This window comes from Otolemur garnettii, unplaced genomic scaffold, assembly GCF_000181295.1.
Source record: "Otolemur garnettii isolate 467f Iridium unplaced genomic scaffold, OtoGar3 scaffold00076, whole genome shotgun sequence".
NCBI lineage: Eukaryota > Metazoa > Chordata > Mammalia > Primates > Galagidae > Otolemur > Otolemur garnettii.
The window spans coordinates 6,017,101-6,038,311 of NW_003852471.1; the positions used below are offsets into that span (position 1 = coordinate 6,017,101).

The following is a 21,211-nucleotide window of genomic DNA, read 5'->3' on the forward strand; positions in this document are numbered from 1 at the left end:
CATTGTTGTTTGGCCAGCCCAGGCTGGATTCGAACCCACCACCTTAGGTGTATGTGGCTGGCACCTTAGCCACTTGAGCCACAGGCACCAAGCCATTTTTTTTTTTTTTTATTTTGAAAGATGTTGGTCCTCCATTAACTTTGAAGCATGACACTGAATTCCTTACAAGCAATAAAAGCTGGCATCAGAAATTTCTGGGTTTAGAAACAAAAACCCAGAAAAACAACAACAAAACACTTGAATAAAAAAATTGTGCCTACTCAGGTGGACAGATTATTTGGTATACTCTGGTTATCTGTCTGAGTTTATAAGCCGGATTGATATCTTTCTAATGACAGTAGTTTTGTGTACTTATGGAGGGCATTAGCAGAGGACTGGAGACTGTATTATCCTGTATCCTACCAAAGACTCTGTTATTTTACCTCCAGAGTAGATCTTGAGTGAATGCATATCATATCTGTCTTCCCTTCTCTCTGCTTGCACTACAGTAAGTGTTAGGTTTTAATTTAGTTCTTTAGAACTCTCACTGCGTTTTTTCTTCATTCCTAAGATTGTCTTGGCTAAATGATTTGATCCTGGGTATTAGAGTTTGTTTCAGATATCGGTTTAGTCAGAATGGCTAAACTCCATTCCTCTGCTCTCAGGACAAGGAGACCAGAGCTAACATTGTTAGGAAACTTGAGGCAGTTTGCAGAATTTCTAACGTGTGTGTGTGTGCTTTGGTAGCTTTAAATAAGAAGATATAGCTGCTTCATGAAGATATTGATAGAATAGACGTGTGAAGCATGATGCAAATAAAGTGGGAAAACAGTTGATTATTGACTTGTTAAGTCAGATTCCCAGTATTTGCTGTACGTGCTTGCTACTCATTTGTGAAAGTGATGTTACTACAGTTTAGAAAGTACTGAGGGATGAGGAAGTGGCATTGTTCCTCAAGCCCAGCCTGTAGTATAAAAAGTATTTGCAATTTGCGCTTAAAAGTATTTGCAATTTGAAACTTGTATGTGGTTACTATCGTTACTTACGAAATATTTGCTTTTCCCTTTCTAGGAGGCTATTTTTGCTACGATAATCCTGCTGCCCTTCAGACTCAGATTAAACGGGTAAGTTGATTTTTCACCTTTGTTTTTTGTTTGCTTTCGAGCACGTGTAGCTGCTGAGGCATCATCGACTCTTAGCTTGTTAGTCTGAAATGTCCACTGAATCTGTTTTAATACTTGTAGTCACTAAATCTGTAAGCCATAAGGAGTATTCTTGAGTTGAAATGAGTTGCCACAAAGAATTCATTTATGACACATATGTGACTTGAACTTGATTCAGACCTTAGATAAATAATCTTGTGGTATGTCTACTTTATTGCCAAAACTGTTAGTAAATTTTGGTTTTCATTTCATTCTCCTAGTGCTCAGTCATACGTGATTAGGTAGGTTAGCTGGTTGCCTTCTTAAATATGTTTTTGTTGGTGTTACTTTGTTTTTTAAGGTGGATACTGACTGCATTGGCTTGTCTATGTCAGTATTTTTAGTTTGGTTTTGTATTATGAAAATATATTTTCTATTTATAGTTTCCTGGGTTTTTGATGGTCTTTTTCTTTGTACTTTTTTTTAATCTTTGGACCAGAAAAATACATAGATTGACCCTTTGCATTCTAGAATGAAAGAGGAAAGCAGGTAGGAGTTGGCAAGGGGGAGGCAGAGAGAGGGCAGGGTGAGTAGGGATAGGCTAAGATGATTCTGTTAAGATGTGCGAGGAGTTCCCATGGCAGTTAGCATTGACGGAATAAGACCGGACCAGGTAGAGGCAGAGTGACATGGTCCCTATAGGAGGGTATCTGATCCTGGAATCCGTGTAGCCCCTGAAATGGCACATGTATTCAAGAAGTTCCCTGTGTGACCATTTTTCTGGGCAAGGGGATTCTCAAGGAAGTTAGTGGGTTACTACAAATGGTTAAGAAACTTACCCTACACAGAAAGAACAGTGTAACCACTTTCATTTTCCTGTTAGATTGTCATAATTTTGATTTGCTGGTTGTTAAACTTAACTGGAAAAAAATAGTTCGATTCTTTCCACATAGGACATGCGGGTGAATACCACGAAGTTCATGCTCCTGTACGCCTGGTATTCTTGGCCCAATGTAGTGTTGTGTTTCTTCGGTGGCTTTTTGATAGACCGAGTATTTGGAAAACGGTAAGCTTGAAAAAAATATCTCACCTATGGGTAAATCTCACCTAATTATTAGGAAAATACAGAGCAAGGTTAAGATATTTCTACAAAGAACTGGATTGACTTCTGTATTGACTGCGATAATCTGTGTGAATTTTTAAAAGCGATTTTTCTCTCTAGAGTTGGTTTTTGAAACTTGATTGGTATTTCAGTTAAGGTCAAGAGCAGCAAGTGCTACTGATGGAATGAAATAACTCCATTATCTAGAGGTAAAGCTCACCCTTGAGAACAGACAAAGCAGAGTTAGAATCGTGTTGCTACCACTTGGTCAACTTACTAGTTGTTCTGAGCTTCTGTTCCCTCATTGGTAAAATACGGATAATAATCCCTACTTTGCAGGGTGGTTATGAAGAGTAAATGAGAGACTACACGTATGTACAGTCCTTGGCCTATTGGTCATATGTGCTTCTCTCAGTCCAGGCAGATTTTCTATTTCCGCCTTCCTTTAGGCATGACCTTTTGTGACCGCTTTGATTAGATATTGAGGAAGGAATAACACTGTAAGCTTTGTCACTTCTCATTCTTACTGTCATGTTTACGTTGTTTGTGGAGATGCAAGAGGAATGGAAGCTGGGAATGTTTTAGAAGGTGGAGACCAAGGTGATGAAGACCCTTCAAACCATGTTTGGTAGTTAAGGGTTGAGGAAATTTTAAGTGTTTAGACTTGGACACTAACTTTTTACAAATTTGAACAGTTCGAGTATGAAGGAAGAATTAAACTTATTTTGTTTGGTCTCAAGGGTTAGAATTAGCTTGAAACTTAAGGTGGAACAGATTCTACTTAGTATGATGAAAACTTTACATGGTCAGATTGACAGGAGGTGACATAAATTGTTTTGGGACTATAGAATGTGTTTTCCAGTCCTGGAGAACAGCCAGTAGAATGTGGTGTGGTCATTTCTCAAGGATCCTGTGAGGGATTAAAAAGCCTGGAGTACTCCAGGGACCTTTAAGGACTCTGCCAACTCTGGCCTTTTATTATTCTGGGAGAAAATTAATCAGATGTTCAGATTGTAGAATGTTGAACTTGTATTAACATGGTTGATATTTGTCCTTCTAAAAGTAGTTTTTAGTTATCAAGCATTACAATCACTTAATGTTATTTAGTGTAGAACTCTTTGGACTCAATCCTAAATTCTTAATAGAAATTTTATAGAGAATTTCCATTTTCAAATAGTTTTGACCCTGGAAACTTCTTGAAGGTTTTTTTTTTTTTTTTAAATAATTAATCTTGAAGGTTATTTAATAAGTTTTCTTTGAGAGATGACAATGGTTTTTACGCCAATATATGCCATTACTTAAGCCTCTGGAATGTCCTCAGAAATGTAGACTTCTGTGTATTAGTATTTGGCTGAGCAAAGTTGCTGACTTCAGAGGCAGATGAACACTTTATTTTTCTTTCCTTGGAGGGGGGTACAGAAGGGGCAAAGAAAACCAAAAGGAAATTGTTACTCATAGACTTTGTGGTTACTTATTGTGATATAAGAAGAAATTAAGGAATTTTTCTCTCTCTTTCAAACAGATGGGGCACAATTATTTTTAGCTGCTTTGTTTGCATTGGACAGGTAAGGAAGGCCAAAACATTCCTTGATTGGCAGTGACTTTTGAATTCTTGTCTAATTAATTCTGCTGACAAAGATGTGTTTAGTTAGTGCCTAGCTTAATTAAGCAGTGCCCATAAATGTCCATGTGGTCTAAGACATAGTCCCTTTTAGGCCTTGAAATAAATGACATTAATTTTTTGATTTCAAAGATTTACTAAGAAGGAATATTATAATACTAATAAAACCCATTGTAGAAGTTGTGATTTATTACTTACTGTTTTTCTTTAACACCTTGAATTTACTTTTTTATTGAATGAGCATTAAATTCTATATTATAGGTTGTTTTTGCTCTGGGTGGAATATTTAATGCTTTTTGGCTGATGGAATTTGGGAGGTTTGTGTTTGGGTAAGTTATGCATAATTTAATTTATCCTAACTATTCATATTAAAATGGATTAAAAACATTTTTTTCCTCTTTTCTGGGGGTTTACTTCAAATCCTTGAAATCTAGCCACGTATATGTAAGACTGTATTTTAGTTGTCTTTTCTGAATTAAAAAAAAAGAAATTAAGAAAAAATGTTGAGTGGTCATGGTTCATTTCACTCTGTGGGTTTTGAATGTTGAATAGTTCTTAGAAATGATATTTTTCTTGGGTGTTTTGCCTGCTTTGTTGTGTTGAAGGTTATGATTTAAACTTCGTTTAGAAAAGTGGAGACCATGGATTTCTAGGTTGATCGTTCATGGACAGCTCAGTCTTTGTTAGTGGGTGATGTACAGACCCTTTTGAAGAATCCTGAGCCAGCAGGATGCCTGCAGGCTGATTGTTGTACCTAAATCTCAGCGTCTGTTCAGAAAGCCCCTTCTGAGTGAGGCCTTGCTCTTCCTTCCCTGAGGGACCAGGTGACAGAAGTTACTGAGTCCTAAAAGTGTATTTATTCAAGCTTTTCACAGGCACCAAGGACGCAGACAGATGTGACCTTCCTCTCTCTAAGTGAGAGAGAAGGAAATGGAATATGAAAATATGAGAGGGATTCAGAGACAGAAATGTGGTCAGAAATGGCCTGTGGGATGAAGTGGCTTTGGCAGAATTACAGGGTTTGGGTTAGAAGAGAAGGAAAGTACTTTTGGCCTGGGACAGGCTGGTGAGGAGGCTCCTAAGTCAAGGCCTTGGGAAGTACTGAAGGAAAACTAAAACCCAGGAGGCAGGAGGATGTTGGATATGAAAGGTGAATAGGAGGCTGGATGGAGAGCTTGGCGTATTGGCCTGGAGTGTAAACGTCCGTGTTTTCACACTGTGGGGACCACTTTCCCGCAGCAGCCTCCGTGTGGTACAGAGGTGAGGTGGTAGCCCCAACTTCTGTTGTTGCCTGTCACAGTTATTGTGGCATCTCAGATGACTCTAATGCTTAGCAGTAAAAACAGCCGTGTCATTACCCTCGTGAACTTTGTGGGTCAGGAACTGGGACTGGGTGTAGAATACCATGGATGACTTGTCTGCTCCTGATGTCTGGGGCCTCAGCTGGAAAGGTTCACGGAGGGCTGGGGGCTGGAATCATCTGAAAGCTCCCTGACACATGTCAGCTCCTGGGCTGGGTGCCTGGAATCCTGGGGCTGTTGGCCAGAGTTCTTACGTGTAGCCTTTCTGTGTGGCTTGATTTCCCGCAACACGAGGGCTGTTGGCCTTCTTACTAGGTGGCTCGGGCTCCAAGTACAAGTGTTGGAGTGGAAGTGTGGATGTCATCTTGTATGACCCAGCCTTGGGGTTGCACAGTGCCACTCCCACTGTATTTGATTGGTTGAAGCAGTTAGAAGCCCATCTAGACTAAAGGGAAGGAGGCAGTGACTCCACCTCTTCATGGGAGAAGCATCAGTATTTTAAACCTGCTGCATTATTAGCTATGGTATTTCTTCAAAAGCTGTGACTTTTCTTTTCCTATTTTTAGGATTGGTGGGGAGTCCTTAGCCGTTGCCCAGAATACATATGCTGTGAGTTGGTTTAAAGGCAAAGAACTAAACCTGGTGTTTGGACTCCAGCTTAGCATGGCCAGAATTGTAAGTATTTTGAGAAACCAGATAAAACCAAATGTTTATCTTCATTCGTTCTTTACGAGGTTTTTGTTTCTAGTCCTTATCTTAAACATTGTTATTGTTATTAAATTTTAAGACTTTTTAATTTTGTGAAGGCAAAAAGTGGAAACCAAGTAAACACATGTATATGTAAAAAAAAAAAAAAGTTAGCTCTTTCTACACTTCAGAGACCCCGCTGCTATAAGCATTATAAATTACTTAAAACAAAAATTTATGGCATTGTGATCACAAAAGAAAAAATAAAACCAAATAGGAAGCAAGAAACTAGATCTTGTAGTCATCTCTTAAAAATAGCAGGGTGAAATGTGTTTGTGCATAGTAGATTATTAATATTTATGTTTTTCTAGAACATAGGATGGCATTCAATTTACTTTAAGACAGCTCTTAACCTTCTTTGAGTTAGTAAACAGTCTAAAATGGCTACATCAACATTCATTAATTCAAAGACTCCTACTGTAGAGAGGGATCTTATACATTTTTTGGTCTTATTTCTTTTCCATTTTTGGTATTTTTGCTATGAGATGTTCCACATTTTTTTTTTTTTTTTTAGGACTTTGTTGCTCTTGGTAGAGTGCCTTGGCATCATACTCATAGCTCACAGCAACCTCGAACTTCAAACTCTTGGGCTCAAGCGATCTTCTCTTGCCTCGGCCTCCCAGGTAGCTGGGACTATAGTTGCCCATCACAATGCCCCACTAGTTTTTTTTTTTTTTTTTTTTAAGAGGTGGAGTTTCACTCTGGCTCAGGTTGGCCTCGAACTCCTGCGCTCAGGCAGGCTGCCCCCCTTGGCCTCCCAGGTGCCCATGTATGGTTTTGCCTGCACGTTTCCAGAGATCGGAAGCTCGCTCTGTGATGAAACTCTGTCATACTTGAGTTAACTTTCTGGAGCTCAGCCTTAAAGAGAGACGAAACCTCCCTTCACGAGTAGCTGTTATCAGATCTTCTGACTTTTGCCCTCTGTAAAGTTTTCCTCTTCTGCTGTGTGCCAGTGCTTTGCTTATTTGGAGACAGGTCTTTAAGTTCTTGGTCAGATGTGCTTGTTTCCTGTGGCTGTGGAGGCCATGTGACAGGGGTCCCTGCCGCTTCACTGTGGTGCTCACGCCTCTCTGGACTTAGCCGGTATGCTTCCTGGTACTTGGAGCCTGGAAATGGCCATGCTGTTTCAGGTTTAGTCTGAGAGAGGCCGCACAGGGGAACAACACGATGTTTTTAGTCATGCATCTTGTAAGGTATTTTGGCAGTCCCAAACCCCATTAGGTTTTTTCCTCATAAAGGCCTATGAATAAAAGGATTAAAAAAAATTATGCCATTAAAAATCAAGCTATCAAAGACTAACAAAACATAATTTTAGGGGGAAAAACTCAAGTACCAAATGTTTTTAACGTGCTGTTTCATCATGTGAGTATGTCCGTATTTTTTGTGCATGTAGGCTCTTTCTGATTTTGTCCCTATTATAAATCGTGTTGCAGTCTAAAACTTCGACTGTAAACTTGTCTATATCTCTGCAGTTGCCTTAGGCTTAGGTGGCTGGGCGTGGAGTTACTGAGTCAGAGAGTGTCTTAGGGTTTCTGAGGACAGCCAGGTCCTATTTCCACACTATCTTTCCGCAGATGTGGACATCCCCATCTGTAGGGTCTGAGAGGATTCCTTCTGGGGTAGCTTAAAGAGTGCAGGTGGTTATTAAAAAAAAAAAGCCATTTTAAAACTTTGGTAGGAAATGTTATTACTTCAAAAAAAGTCATTTTAAAACTGGTAGGAAATGATAAGTATAATTTTAATTTGTAAATCTTTGATAAATAGTGTGGTTTCGCATGTTTTGTAAATTTTATCTATAAGGATGTTCCAACAGGCTTTGCTAATGTGTCTTGTGCAAGTAAAGACATGTCTGTGGCAGTTTGTGGATGCAGTTGTCTACTAACCTTTCAAAGAGGGAAGTGCAATCAGTTAGGCAAGACTCACTCCTGTGATTCCATTCTGGGTGCTGGTGGTCGGCAGGTTCTTTTCTGTGTTGTCGTGACTTTGTTGTGATCTGTTAACCTACATTCCAAGGAGCCGGTCGTTTCTATGTGTGTGTTCATACTTGTATATGTGTGTGTGTATAAGTATATATGTTTCTGATGACTGAGCTAATGGGATTTGCTGATTGAAAATGTGTGGACTGGAGGGGTGGGGAAGGAGGAGCTCAGGGTGACACCAAAGTTTTTGCCTGAGCAACTGAAGAAAGAGTTGTCCTTCGTGAGGGTGAGAAAGCACAGCAGCAGGAAGCAGCTGGGAGAGGGTGGGCAGGGTGTTAATAGTGGGTCTGGGGCCCATCAGGTTGGACGGGCCTGGCAGATGTCCAGGTGGCTCTGTTGAGTGGGCAGCTGCAAACCCGGCTGTGGAATGCAGAGGGAAGGCCTGGACAAGTGACATGAATTCAGGGACAAGGAAAATGCTGCTTAAAATTGCAAAACTAGATAAGATCACCAGGGCTGCGAGTGCTGAAGGAAAGAGAAGGTGTCCAGGAACCAAACCACTTTTACAGGTGAGGAAGATTGACGTGGGACTAACCACAGATCTCCTGGCGTGGAGGTGGTGTGCTAGACAGAAAGGCAAGAGGAAAATGGCAAGACTGCAGTGTCCTGGGACCCAACGACAGAACTCAGGGAGGAGGGAGTGTCAGCTGTGTGAAATGCCATAGCTAAGTCTGACACTGACGCTGAGAAACGCGTGTGTCCTCAGCAGTGTTCTCACAGCAGAGAAGGAGCACATTTCAAAATGTTTAAAAGTAATAAATTGTGAAGGAAAGTCAAAAGGGTGCTGGACCCCCAAGTCCTAGCTGAGACGTGAATAATTAGAAAATGCCTGAAGGAGGTTAAGCGTCTAAACTCAGAGTCGCAGCTCAGACCACAGGGACATCATGGAGCAGTAGCCTGGAGCTGCGATCACTGGGGAGGATGCCCTGCGAGAAGGAGAAGCAGGAAACTGGGTCATCCCCTGGTCTCTGCAATGGGGCGGCTCCAGCAGTTGGTCATAAAATTCTTTGCTTTAAATACAGAAATCAGATAACAGTTGAGCAATGCTGGCTGAAGCTGAGGTGGCTGCCCGAGAATTGACTCTCTCCAGCTCTGCAGGTCCCACCCACCACTCCTGTAACCCCACCCCTGCCTCTTCCAGAAACTTAGGGCAGCCTGTGTGTAACCCCGTTCATCTTCTGATCACTGCCACCCTCCCGGGCTGGCCCGGCAGCTCGGTTCTGGATGACTCCCGCAGCGTCCTCACAGCTGCCTCTTCCTGCTTTTGCCCCACTTCTAGTTTGTGTTCATACTTGTATATGTGTATGTGTATAAATATATATGTCTCTGATGACTGAGCTTTCTGATGACAGCAGCCAGAGCGAGTCTGTCAGCGCGTAAGTGGATCTTGCCACTTCTCAAGGCCCCCGTGTCTGCCCAGCTCACACAGAGTGAAGCCTGGGAGTCCTTATTGTTGCCTGCAGCCCCGGCCCCACCGTTTCCTCTCTTGGACCTCATCTCCTTGCTGTCCCCTCTTTTTTTCTGCTGGTGTGGCCTCTGCCCTCTTGGTGTCTGTGCACTGCTGTTCCTCCTGCCTGGAGCTCTTGCCCTGGGTCTGCCCGCCCCTTGCTTCCTTTGGATTTTTACTCCAAAGGAAATTTCTCTGTGAGACCTGCACCCCTGATTTTACACCGCTTTGCATTCTCCACATTTTTCAGAGCACTTGGTGATGCTTAATATACTGTTTACATGTATTTTATTTTTTTACCTCACTAAAATGTAAGTTTTATGAAAGTTGCCTATTTTCCTGTTTTGTTCTTTATTTAGGGTGACCAGATTTTAACATCTGTAAGGTGGGACAACATGGCCAGGGGGCAGGGCAGGTGACGGGGCAGGGCAGGGCCTGACAACAGTGCAAACTTTGATAAGCAGTTCTGGATAATCACTTCTCAGCAATTATTTGTTATTATTACAGTTTAACATTATAAAATTAACAAAAATAATATAAAACTCATATTCTGGCGAAATAGCCACATGCCAGCCGAAAACCATATATTCCCTTCTTGTTCTCCAGCCTGTTTATGCATTCCTTCCAAAAATTGGGACTTTTTGAAAACACCACAGGACGCGGGACAAATTGTTGAAAAGCAGGACTGTCCCGCCAAAATCGGGACGTCTGGTCACCCTATCTTTATTCCTATATTCCTGACACCTGATATAGTGACTGACAGGAGGTAGGGGCTCAGTGATTGCCGAGTGAATAAATAAATGAACGAGGATGTTAGAACTTTTACTACTTTTATGGACATTCAAAGGAGGAATTTGTCTTCCAGATTTCAGTACCATGAAAACAGCCTTTTCTGAGCTACTGGTGTATTTTTGTTTTATTATAACGTGTTTCATTTTTGCTTTGGCTGCTAGGAAGTGGTAAATGTACTATGTTATTTTGTATATTAGCCCTTTTTAAAAAGTTGGCATTTTAGTGAGTGGGGTACTAACTTGATGGCTTTATCTTTCTCAGATTTTTCTTTATAGCATTCTGTTTTTTTTAAAATCTGGATCCTATTATACCTGTTTCTCTAAGCTACTTTAAATCCTGTTTGTTTTTGAACAAAGAATATGTATAAATAGTTGAAAATTCTGTTGGTTGTTTTTTCTTCTCATTTAGGGGAGTACGGTGAACATGAACCTCATGGGGTGGTTGTACTCCAAGATGGAGGCTTCCCTGGGCTCTGCCGGTCCCACAACCCTGGGGGTCACGCTTATGATTGGTGAGTGAATGCTGACGTCTCCCATCTCATCTCTCTGGAAAGCTTGCCAGGAGAAGGAGCACAGGAATCGGGGTCAGACCACTTCGGTCATAGTTTTACCCGTATGGTTTACTGTTTTTTGACCTAGTTAGAGGTAGACAGTCGTTTACCCTATTTGTATTTTAATTCCCACTTTCCTAGAGCGGAAGATCTTATTCTTGTTCTGTATTTCAGTGTTGTCACTTGTATCTGGTGATACAGAGAGGTAGTGTATGTGCAGACTCCGTGAGGGAGACAGATCAGGGAGTTTGTAGATGTGAGGTGTTCAGATTTAGTCAGGATGCCTAGAGAGGTTAGATTTTATACAAGTCAAATATAAAATCTACCAAGTCTGGAGTCCAGGGGCCCGGGTTTTAACGCTGCCTGTAACTTGTTCTGTCATCTCAGACAAGGAAGTTAATACGTTTGTGTCTTGGTTATTTTTTCTGTCAAATTGCAGGTGTTTGATCAAAAGTGCATAGGGCCCTCCTGTCCCTAACTTCTCTTAGCCAGAGTCTCCAGTGTGCTAGTTGCAGGGTGGGTTTTCTGGGAGCGCTGAGTTTGTCTGAGCCCCGTGGTGTGCACATGACGGTTTGCAGGGCTCTTAGAGGCCTGCGGCTCAGTGAGGTACACACGGTGCCCGAGATTTGCACATCTTTTATTCCCTGTAATTCCTGAGTGTGTACAGCCTGGTAAAGAGAGGACAGTGAGAGGGCTTCCTCAACAGGCAAGAACGTCTGAAGATTCCTTTCTTCCAAACCAACCCTCTTAAATTACTTTTCTTACTTAAAACCTCTTTTTTATGAGTTTCAAATTGTCCTAAGTATTCTGTCAAGGTCCCTCCACAATGGAGATCTTTGGGATTTTAGGGAATTTTAGAGCCAGAGAAGACCTCTGGCATCAAGTCCAAGTCTCTTAGTTTACAGAGGGGGAAGCCGAGTCCAGGAGCGGTTAAGCTGGGCGTGCAAGGTCATTGAGCAGTTAGCGCAGCCGTGCCGCTTCTGTCTGCTGTGATGTCTCAGCTAGACCATGTCAGTCTTTACTCATTTGTTTTACTAAGCTTCTTTTGAAACTTCTCCTCAAGTGTGAACTTTCTTCGTTCTTTATCCTGGTTTCCTATGGTGATACGAGGTCAGCATTAGGGAGAAATGTTGACCTCACAGGAGAGGCTCAGAGCTGTGCTTTGGGAGGGTGGGGCCCTGTGGGGCTGCCAGGGGGAAAGAGCAAAGTTGTAGATGTTCAGAAGGCATCAGAAGGAAGAGAGATGGTCCCAGAATCAGACTTGGCTTTTGTAATTTGTTCCCTTGGTATCCGTCAGCAGTGGTGCTTAGGCTGAACGAAGAAAGTAGGACTGATTTGCTGGCTCACCAGCTTTCCTCAGTCTGTATTCTCCTTTACGAAAAGCCTAGACTAGTTTGCTCTAGTGTTTTTCTAACCTCCAACCTTCTACTGGGAAATGTCACGGTAAAAGTAACCACTATTGATTGTACTACATGCACGTCCTGTTCTGCTCTGGCTCAGTCCTGGTAGCTTGACTTAGGTTCTTAGTGCCACCCCGTTCCGTGGCTGAGTTTTCTGCTGTTGCTATACTATATTGCCTGTTAGGAGCTTTAGTCTGGTTCTCTTTTTAAAATCTGTTCTTTTAATTTAGGGGGAATAACGTGTATTCTTTCACTCATCTGTGCCTTGGTCCTTGCTTACTTGGATCAGAGAGCAGAGAGAATCCTTCATAAAGAACAAGGAAAAACAGGTAAGTCTAAATGAAAGAAGAATAGGACTTGGGGAATTAAAACCTTTGTGAGATAATTTACAATGAGAGAGGAACGTATTCTTAATGCAATGCTATAAACCCAGTGAGGCTTAATATAATATATATATAATTTCAAAATCTATTTACTTTGTAAATTTTGGATCCAGTTTTTTCCCTTTTAACTATTTTGGCAGAATTTACATTCTCAGTTGTACTTTGTGTATTTGCAAAACACAAAGGATTGTTATTCCTGAAAGGGAGCAGGATGGTCGGTACCAAGCTTGGTTTGGCATTTTCCTTGCATCTTTGTTAAGTTATCCCAGAACTGGTGTCTGTGTAATGTACTAGAGAGGTATTTTTTACACTGAATTGCAAAGGTTAAACAAAAAATCTTGACCATAAATGAAATTGCCTTAGGTGTGCAAAATTAAGCTGAAGGCCTCTTCCTGTCCTTCTCTAAGGTGAAGTTATTAAGCTGACCGACGTGAAGGACTTCTCCTTACCCCTGTGGCTCATATTTGTCATCTGTGTCTGCTACTATGTCGCTGTCTTCCCCTTCATTGGCCTTGGCAAGTGAGTGTTCACTAGCATTCCGTTTTTCTTGACTAAATTATAATGAGAGTTCAATCACATAAATGTTGGGGGTTTTTTAGTAATAACTCTTGCTTCTGTGATTACAGCTTATATTTGCCTAGGAATGGCTTTGTATCCTGAAATACAAATGCTGGTTTTATTCCTTTATTATTCTTTTGTAGAAATGCCTAATAACAGTTTTGATTCACAATACTGATTGGCTTTAATAGTCCATTTGGACTAGAATCCTTTCTGATTTCCTCTTTATCCCTTGATGAGAAAGCTTGTTCCTGAGAACAGAGACCGGGTCCTGGTGCACCGTGACCGTGACCGGCACGTCTCCATCTGTTAGGACTGTGTTTTTGCCAGACTTAAATTCAGAGCTCAGAGCAAATTCTTCTTTATCTTCTGCTTTTCTCTCCCTCTCCACTGGCAGTTGCTTCAGTGTGAGTGTGTCTTTATTACCTTTCAGTTCAGGCTGATTTTAAACCATTGGACACAAAAACCCTATTTATTATTTAGCAAAGAACCCGTCCAGCACTATTTTTAAAGGAAAAGGAAAGCCTTAACTCCTTGTATTAGTATATTTGGTTTTCTGAAAATGTGTGCATAACGCTTGCTGTATATGTAAAAAGGACAAAATAGGTATCATGTTTAGTTAGTGGAGTATTTTTTATATACATTGTGTGAGTCCTGTAAGCTTTAGGAAATTGAATATTAAAAAATCTGGGAAAATAGTATCAAGAAAAAAAAGTTTATTAAACGTAAGAGTTTGTATTCATGTTTATTTTGCCTTCATTTTTTGAAAAGAGTCATTTTTTCTAATATCCTGATTTCTCTGTCTTTTTAATTTTTAATTTTAGAGTTTTCTTTACAGAGAAATTTGGATTTTCTTCCCAGGCAGCAAGTGCAATTAACAGGTAATTCATGAATCTTGTCAATGCTGTTGCGTGTAAAGCGTGGGTCTCTAATTATAACCAAATGTTGTAAGAGGCAAAGAGAGATGTCTGGGCCCTGACAGCCAGCGGAGCCCAGACTGGAGTCCAGCATTCATAGGAAACCAAACAAGTCTCGATTGCTTTTCATATTTCTGTTTTCTGATGACCGTTTTAGAATAATGTTAAATGAGTTAGGATTTGCTTTGCCTGATATTTTTAGTGACTTTCTTGACATTGATTTTGGCCTGTGGTTGCATTTCATTAAGTCTCTTCTGTGTTCTCTGGGCAGTATTGTGTATGTCATCTCAGCTCCCATGTCCCCAGTATTTGGGCTCCTGGTGGATAAAACAGGGAAGAACGTCATCTGGGTTCTGTGTGCAGTGGTGACCACGCTTGTGTCCCACATGATGCTGGCCTTCACGATGTGGAACCCTTGGATTGCTATGGTAATGTCTGCGTTAACATGCCAGGGCTCGGGGCTGCAGCCAGGACACCGTCAGGTCCATGTCAGGGGCAAGGGGTTGTGCTCAGTAAACTCAGATGGCAGTGCCCATGGCAGTGGGGAAATGATGACTGGATTTTGATTTCTATGAAAGAGTTATAGAAAGAAATAAGGATTATGAATTATTTATGCATAAGGTATCTTTTACTTTCATTTGCCTTATTTGGCAGGGTATCCTTAATGTTGAAATAGAATTTGAAATAAAATAGCCTTATAAAAGCCAGAGTGTTCATTAATCCCATTTATTTTTCTAAAATAAATAAGTTAAAGGAAGTCATTCCATCAAAGGTGGCAAAAAAATCTGTTGGCCGAGTGTCCATTGTTTTGTCTTTGACTCTCTTAGTAGGTTTTTAAAAAGTGAGAATGAACTTAGCAAGTATTTGTTGTTCTTGAAAATGTCACTGAATGAAGACCAGAGCCTGCAGTGCTGCATTTCTTACCTGGTCATAAATAATTATCTTGAACATAAATACCTGTGAACTTGGTGAGGATTTCTGTGGAAGTGTTTCTACAGATGCAGTACCAATTATTAGAAGTAGCAGTGCCAGAGCAGAGGGTTCGTAGTTTAGTGTCTTGGAATATACTGTAACAGAAACTTCCCTCTCATTTATAACTTCCTCATCATATACACAGGTGTCTGTGTTTTAATATCCTTTCCATTATTAGTTATTGGCATTGTTTTGATCTTTGATGATCTGATAGGTACAAATAATACTAAAATTACTAAGTATTTTTTATTGGAATAAAAGATCAGCATTAGGAGGTGTTCCACGACCAGTGGTGGTGGTGGTTGGTTCTCTGCTCTGCGCTCCAATCGGGTGTTGACTTGGAGGCAGATTGATGGAATATTGACAATATGTTGTGCTGATGGGCTAATTTGTCATTACTAGCTTGCCTGCACATTAGCTTGCCTGAAAGATTGGTCAGAACTTTTTGCAAATCAGCTTGATTTTCTTGCTCCATCCTTGACTGCACCCTGGGGTCCAGCCAGTGACCTATGCATATAATACGACTTAACATACGCATAAGTGGAAGTGGCTAAGGAGGAGCCTGTGTATCTCGTCACTAGAGGGACACTCGTAAAGAGGTCTAAGATTTTTTTCTATTTTTTGAATATGAGTTTTAGCCTAATCACCAAATTTGCGTGACTATTATATATTAGCTACTGTGTCCCTTTTGCTAATCTGAAGCAAAAAAATCACCTTTGTGTTAAGATCAGGCTTTTATGCCTTGCTGTATGGCTTTCTGCAGTGTCTCCTGGGACTGTCCTACTCATTGCTGGCCTGTGCATTGTGGCCAATGGTGGCATTTGTAGTTCCTGAACATCAGCTGGGAACTGCGTATGGCTTGTAAGTTTTTATGCTACGCGTCGTACGTTCTTCCTCTGCTCTGTTAGTTTAATTATCACATGCAACTCCAGATCTCCTGAAACTAGGCATCATCTTCTGAAAGAGCTCTGAACCTGGAGATAACTGGAAAAGTTAGTCTATTTAATATTGTAGCAACAAAAGAGTTGCAAGCCTCCATCAAGACCGCTAACCCAGAAGAGGTTAGCTGCTAATAATTACCATCTCCCTGCACCTTTAAGTGGGGGCTTTTTGGTAAGAAGTTAAGTATCTTGTCTGGCCCAAAGAGGCAAAAGGGAGAAATTGCACCCATAGCTGGTATTCATGCAGCCCTTTCTATCCTTTATCAGGAAGGTGACAGGTACAAACTGCACTTGAGGAGACAAGCTCCCTTACCTTTGGGCAGACACTTTAGTCATGGAAACAGTCACAGGATAAGAACAACAGAGTTTAATCAGTCATCCTTAGTGGAAAACATCTCCTAACACTGTAATATACGGTTCATAGATACTAACATTTATAGGAAGTGTTAGTCTGTGTGTGAAGACTTGGGAAAATGAAATGTGTTTTTGTATTTCTTAAATTGTAGCATGCAGTCCATTCAGAATCTGGGGCTGGCCATCATTTCTATCGTTGCTGGGATGATACTGGATACTCGAGGATATTTGTTTTTAGAGGTTTTCTTCATTGCCTGTGTCTCTTGTGAGTATTCCATGTGGCAACAGTTAGTTTCCTTTAACACGCAGCAGAATATTCTATTCTCAGTTTTACTCTGAGATTTTTGTTGCTCTCTTTTCTCCCTCTGAAACCAAATCCCTGAAGTCTTGTCTCTTAGATTTGCCTCATTCTTAGCCTGTGTGTCAGTGTCACAGCTGGTGACTTTTCCAGCTCTTTGAAGAGTCACAGGCATTTTTCAGAAGATTCTTATCCTTAAAGGCAACAGTGGAATCTGCTTCATATTCTTTTTAAAATATTTATGGTTTAAAAAATTTTTTTCCCTTTAGTGTGGGATAATTGGAGTATGGCTGAGTATGTCTCCAGTGTGAACGTGTGGACATTGGTGTGACTTGGGTTTATTCAGGGCTCATGGTTTATTCATTGGGTGGTTTTAAATGGCTTTTTGTCTTATTTGATTTTTACCTATAAAAGTCATTCATTCTAATCATTCATTAGTGAGAAACAGAAGGCACTAGGAAACTATGGGAAACCATGCCAGCATTTGTTCATAATCTTAACATACAAATACATTGTGTTTCTCTGAAAATATATTCTCCTGTAGCCACATTATTTTAAAGTAAGTTACATAGTGTGCCTCACTTGTTAAGGGAAAAAGCCACGTGCCTGACTGTCCAGGTCTCTACTGGCTGTGGATTTCTTGGAGTCCAGTGGCTGTGTTTTAATGTTTGGTTATTTAAGTTATAAAATGGACTTGATGCTTTCAGACTTAGAACCCCCAGAGGGCTACTTCTGTTTGGCTTTCTCTAAAATGATTAATAATCTGCAGTTGGTGGGAGTTTTAGGGAAGGGCCAGTAAGGACCAGCACTGGCAAGGGAGAGGAGAGAGGGGTAGGATGGCCTGTGGAGGGTCAGCTCCCTCCTCTCTGGGGCCTCAGCTTCTCCTTATCTGGCTCTGCCATCCCTAGAGAAAATGGTATGTAAGTTCTATTTAATGATATCGTGAATAATATTTTTATCTTTAAATGTTGGTTAACAAAGGCTTGACTGTGTCTAAGCTTTACTTTGTAATTATGATTGCAGAGGAATCATGGAGAAGAGGTCTATATTTTCTAAGGGCCATGTGTTTTTTCACTCCTAGTGTCACTTTTGTCTGTGGTCTTACTCTATTTGGTGGATCGTGCCCAAGGTAAGTCGAAGTTCTCGTGTTTCCTTCTCAGACCCCCATGGATCATCTTGTGTGTTTTCTGGATTGATTGTCTCTTGTGGGAGGCAGTGCTTTCGTTCATATAGTAATGACTTTCTGTTCCTAATGGTGGAAACATCTCATTATGTAATATATAATTTTAAATTCTGAATCTTCTCATTTATTAAAATTGCTATCATATTTTTCCAGATCAGTTCTGATTTTTCTAGATCAGTTCAATTTTTATCATGTAAAATCTTAGATGTTATTTTTATATTGATATAAAGAAATAAGGTATTTAAAAAATAATGTAAAGCCCCTCCTGTATCACAGTCCTGTATTTTTGAAAAATAAATAACTAAATTTATAGCTATAGTTTACATTATAAGATTAAAAGTATTTGTTTTAGTATTAGAAATTACAGAATTTTTTTTTGCTAAGTTGTACTATATACATTGGTGCTGTGTTTTGTTGTTGTTTATAAGGTTTTAATCTTGGCCTTATTAACTTTTGTACTTGCTTGCTCCTGACGGGTATTATGTAATTAGCAGATTGTAATAACCATGCTATTGATATAATTTCCTTTAATTTCTCTTAATTTTCACTGTTATTGAATACAATGTTCTAGTTAACAAAAACCTGAAGTAATACTAAGTCCAAACTTGAAAAAAAAAAAGTTAACATTTAGGGGTGATTATTTGTGTCACGTAAGGATTCTGTATTTTCCCCCGGGAAGGTTCCAGTAGATAAATTATTTTTTCCTCATCTTCTGTAGCTTTTTCTATTACTTAAAATAAAGCATATCTATGCAAATACTTGCACATGTGTATATGGTTGAATTTTACTAACTTAATACATAGACTGAAAAGATTGTATGTTTGTGTTTTAGGTGGAAACTTAAATTATTCTGCAAAACAAAGGGAAGAAATGAAACTTTCCCACACTGAGTAAGTATTTCAAGGGAGAAAAGTTGTGAAATTTTGAAAATCTTTAATATCAGCATTTTATTTTAAGGGTTTTGGCTTGGAACTTTTGGGAGATTGGTCTTTCTCCTGAGCTTGGAGAACTATTATATCTGGAACTATTATAAAAAAATTCTTGTTTGTTTCAGAAAATTAAAAAATGGATATCAGGGCTTAAAATGAAGTAAAAAAATAAAAATTGGGTTTAAGTTGCCTGCTGAGAGAGAGAGGGAGAGAAGTCTATAGTATTTGCAGTTTGTTAGAGAAAAGTCTTTTGTCTTTAGTTCCTGGGATGGACCTGTCCTTCCTTTTCTCTGATGTTTTTCTTTCATAAGGAGTTGAGATAATTTTTCATCTCCCTGTAACATCTTGCTGTCCTGCGTTCTTTGACTCAGAACAGATTATAGTGTGGGGTTTAAACTGAGTTCATGGTTTTCTGTAGGTATGTGCTAAAACATAATGGTGATTCTATTTCCTGTTCCTTCTAATTTCTTTAGGCATTGAGTTTTTGTGATTTAAAACATTTATTGGAAATATATATATTTTTTGTGATTTTTGAGTCTGGTTATAGGCTGTGTTTTGAGGAGTTGGGGATGGTTTTAATCATACCAATTTCACCTTCAACAATGTAATTCTACTTCCAGAATTACATTGTCAGAAAATAATTGGATGTTTTTTGAGTTTTGAATATCTTCATGACAGTCTTATTTAATACATTAAAAAATTAGAAACATCATAGATGTCCCAAAGTAGGGAAAGTCATTTTAAATATATTTTGACATATCCGTATGTGATATGTTATTAAAAGTGTGTTTAGAAGGACTTTAATGTCATGGATATTTAACATGCCATGTGTTGAATAAAAAATAAAAATGCAAACATAATATCCTAATTTTATTCAAGAAAAGTATACTGGTGTGTGCCTATCTTAAACCTAATTGCTTGTTTATACCAGAAAAAATACTGAAATAACCACCAAATATTAATAGTTCCATCTGCATGGCAGGGATGGGATTTTCTTTGCTATTTCATAGTTTAAAAATCTTCTACATTTGTCTGTTACTCTTACAATCAAGAAGAGTGAAAAAATCCAGAAAAATATATAAATTTTAATATTTGATACTGTATGTCATACGATCTTATGGTTTTCATTTTGTAAGCCAGATGGAGCTTCATGGTTTTTCTTCCTCTTATTGATAATTTATTGCATTATGTTTTGCAGATGAGAAGTTTCAATGATCGTGTCGTGAGAATGGGCTTCACACGCCATTGATGGGAAAAAACCTCCATTTTTAGATTGCTGTGATCTGTGACACCCCGGCACACTACCGAGGGTGACAAAGTGAGACTTTTAATTTAGAGTTTAGTCATCAGGAAAAATAATGGGCTAGAAAGTTGTATTTCAGATACCTCCTATCCCATCGTGTATTTGTGGGACCTGTTTTCGCCTGTGTCTTCTGTATCGTGTGCTGCTGAAGAATTCTACTTTAGAATAGGATAATCAACAATGAAACATTAAGAAAATTGCCCTGGAACATCCAGGTGAACTTGAGGAGGGACAGTGAAGAAGGGGAAACGTTGGATCTTCTGTGAGATCCTTTTCTCTAAGTGTGTCTTAGGGACATGGACTTTTCTTTATCTTAGAGCAGGAAACAAACCCTTTGAGGTGGATAGAGTGGTGTTTCATACAGAATAAACAGTGCATTGTGCTGGGCGCTTCCTTCTGGACAGGGACGGCGACAGGGATACATGATGGGCCCTTCACACTCGCAATGCCAGCTGGCCTCCTTTTCTCTGCCGTCAGGAGGGCTGCTGAGCGGGCGCCCTTTTGAGTTTCTTCTCTGTTACTGAAGAACCTAATCACGCTGGGAACATAATTTTGTTGTACAAACTGTTCAGTTTTTTTTATGGTCTAATTAACTTTTGAAGAAGTGTCCTTCAAATTAGGATAATTGTTCTATTTACACGGATGAATAAAAACACTGGGCCTGGCATGGTGGCTCATACCTGCAGTCCTAGCACTTTGGGAGGCTGATGTGGGAGGATTGCCTAAGCCCAGGAGTTCGAGACTGAGATGTAGCCTAAGCAACATCATGAGACCCCCCCCCATCTCCACAAAAAGAGGAAAAAATTAGTTGGGTGTGGTGGCGCACACCTGTAGTACTAGCTACACGGGAGGCTGTGGCTAGTTGCTTGAGCCCAGAAGTTTGAGGTTGCCCTGAGCTGTGATGACGCTACTACACTCCAGCCAGGGCAATAAAGTGAGACCCTCTCTCTTTAAAAAACAAACAATGCTGCAAAAGGAATACTTGATGTCTTCTGACTTTGGACTTAAAAATATTGCTAAAACACTGATGTTAACTTTTATTCACGTAGAAGATTATATAAAGAAAACCCACGTTGGCATAAGGAAAACTTGCCTAATTATGGTCATTGAAAAGATGATGGGAATAGCCTTTTCTTCAGAGTAGGCAGTTAAGTAACATGCTTTTTTGTGTTAAATAAAGTATGAATATGAAGCTTCTCTGACAACCCTTAAACACTTTTCTGTGGCTCAGCTTAGCATGTTACTTAGTAAGGGCTAGGAATTCTTCCTGTGTTTTGCCGTCTGTGGGCGGGCAGATAGTCCGGGCAGCAGAT

At 39.9% G+C, this 21,211-nt stretch overlaps 1 protein-coding gene across 3 annotated transcripts in view; it reads left to right on the forward strand.

The window, feature by feature from the left end:
* MFSD1 (major facilitator superfamily domain containing 1) overlaps nucleotides 1–20,281 on the forward strand; it is a 21,524-nt gene extending 1,243 nt beyond the window's left edge. Inside the window, exons 2-15 of one of the 3 annotated variants that reach the window (XM_023515681.1) lie at nucleotides 1,051–1,103; nucleotides 2,075–2,187; nucleotides 3,746–3,788; nucleotides 4,106–4,173; nucleotides 5,712–5,820; nucleotides 10,519–10,621; nucleotides 12,291–12,389; nucleotides 12,851–12,962; nucleotides 14,190–14,346; nucleotides 15,654–15,751; nucleotides 16,338–16,450; nucleotides 17,565–17,612; nucleotides 18,499–18,556; nucleotides 19,794–20,281. In XM_023515681.1, coding sequence (XP_023371449.1) covers nucleotides 1,051–1,103; nucleotides 2,075–2,187; nucleotides 3,746–3,788; nucleotides 4,106–4,173; nucleotides 5,712–5,820; nucleotides 10,519–10,621; nucleotides 12,291–12,389; nucleotides 12,851–12,962; nucleotides 14,190–14,346; nucleotides 15,654–15,751; nucleotides 16,338–16,450; nucleotides 17,565–17,612; nucleotides 18,499–18,556; nucleotides 19,794–19,797 — 1,178 coding nt within the window. In that variant the 3' untranslated portion in view covers nucleotides 19,798–20,281. Of the gene's footprint in view, nucleotides 1–1,050; nucleotides 1,104–2,074; nucleotides 2,188–3,745; nucleotides 3,789–4,105; nucleotides 4,174–5,711; nucleotides 5,821–10,518; nucleotides 10,622–12,290; nucleotides 12,390–12,850; nucleotides 12,963–13,825; nucleotides 13,883–14,189; nucleotides 15,752–16,337; nucleotides 16,451–17,564; nucleotides 17,613–18,498; nucleotides 18,557–19,793 lie in introns of those variants that run through there. The other 2 variants (XM_023515682.1, XM_023515683.1) reach the window with 2 other exon arrangements.
* Nucleotides 20,282–21,211: the final 930 nt, after the last annotated feature.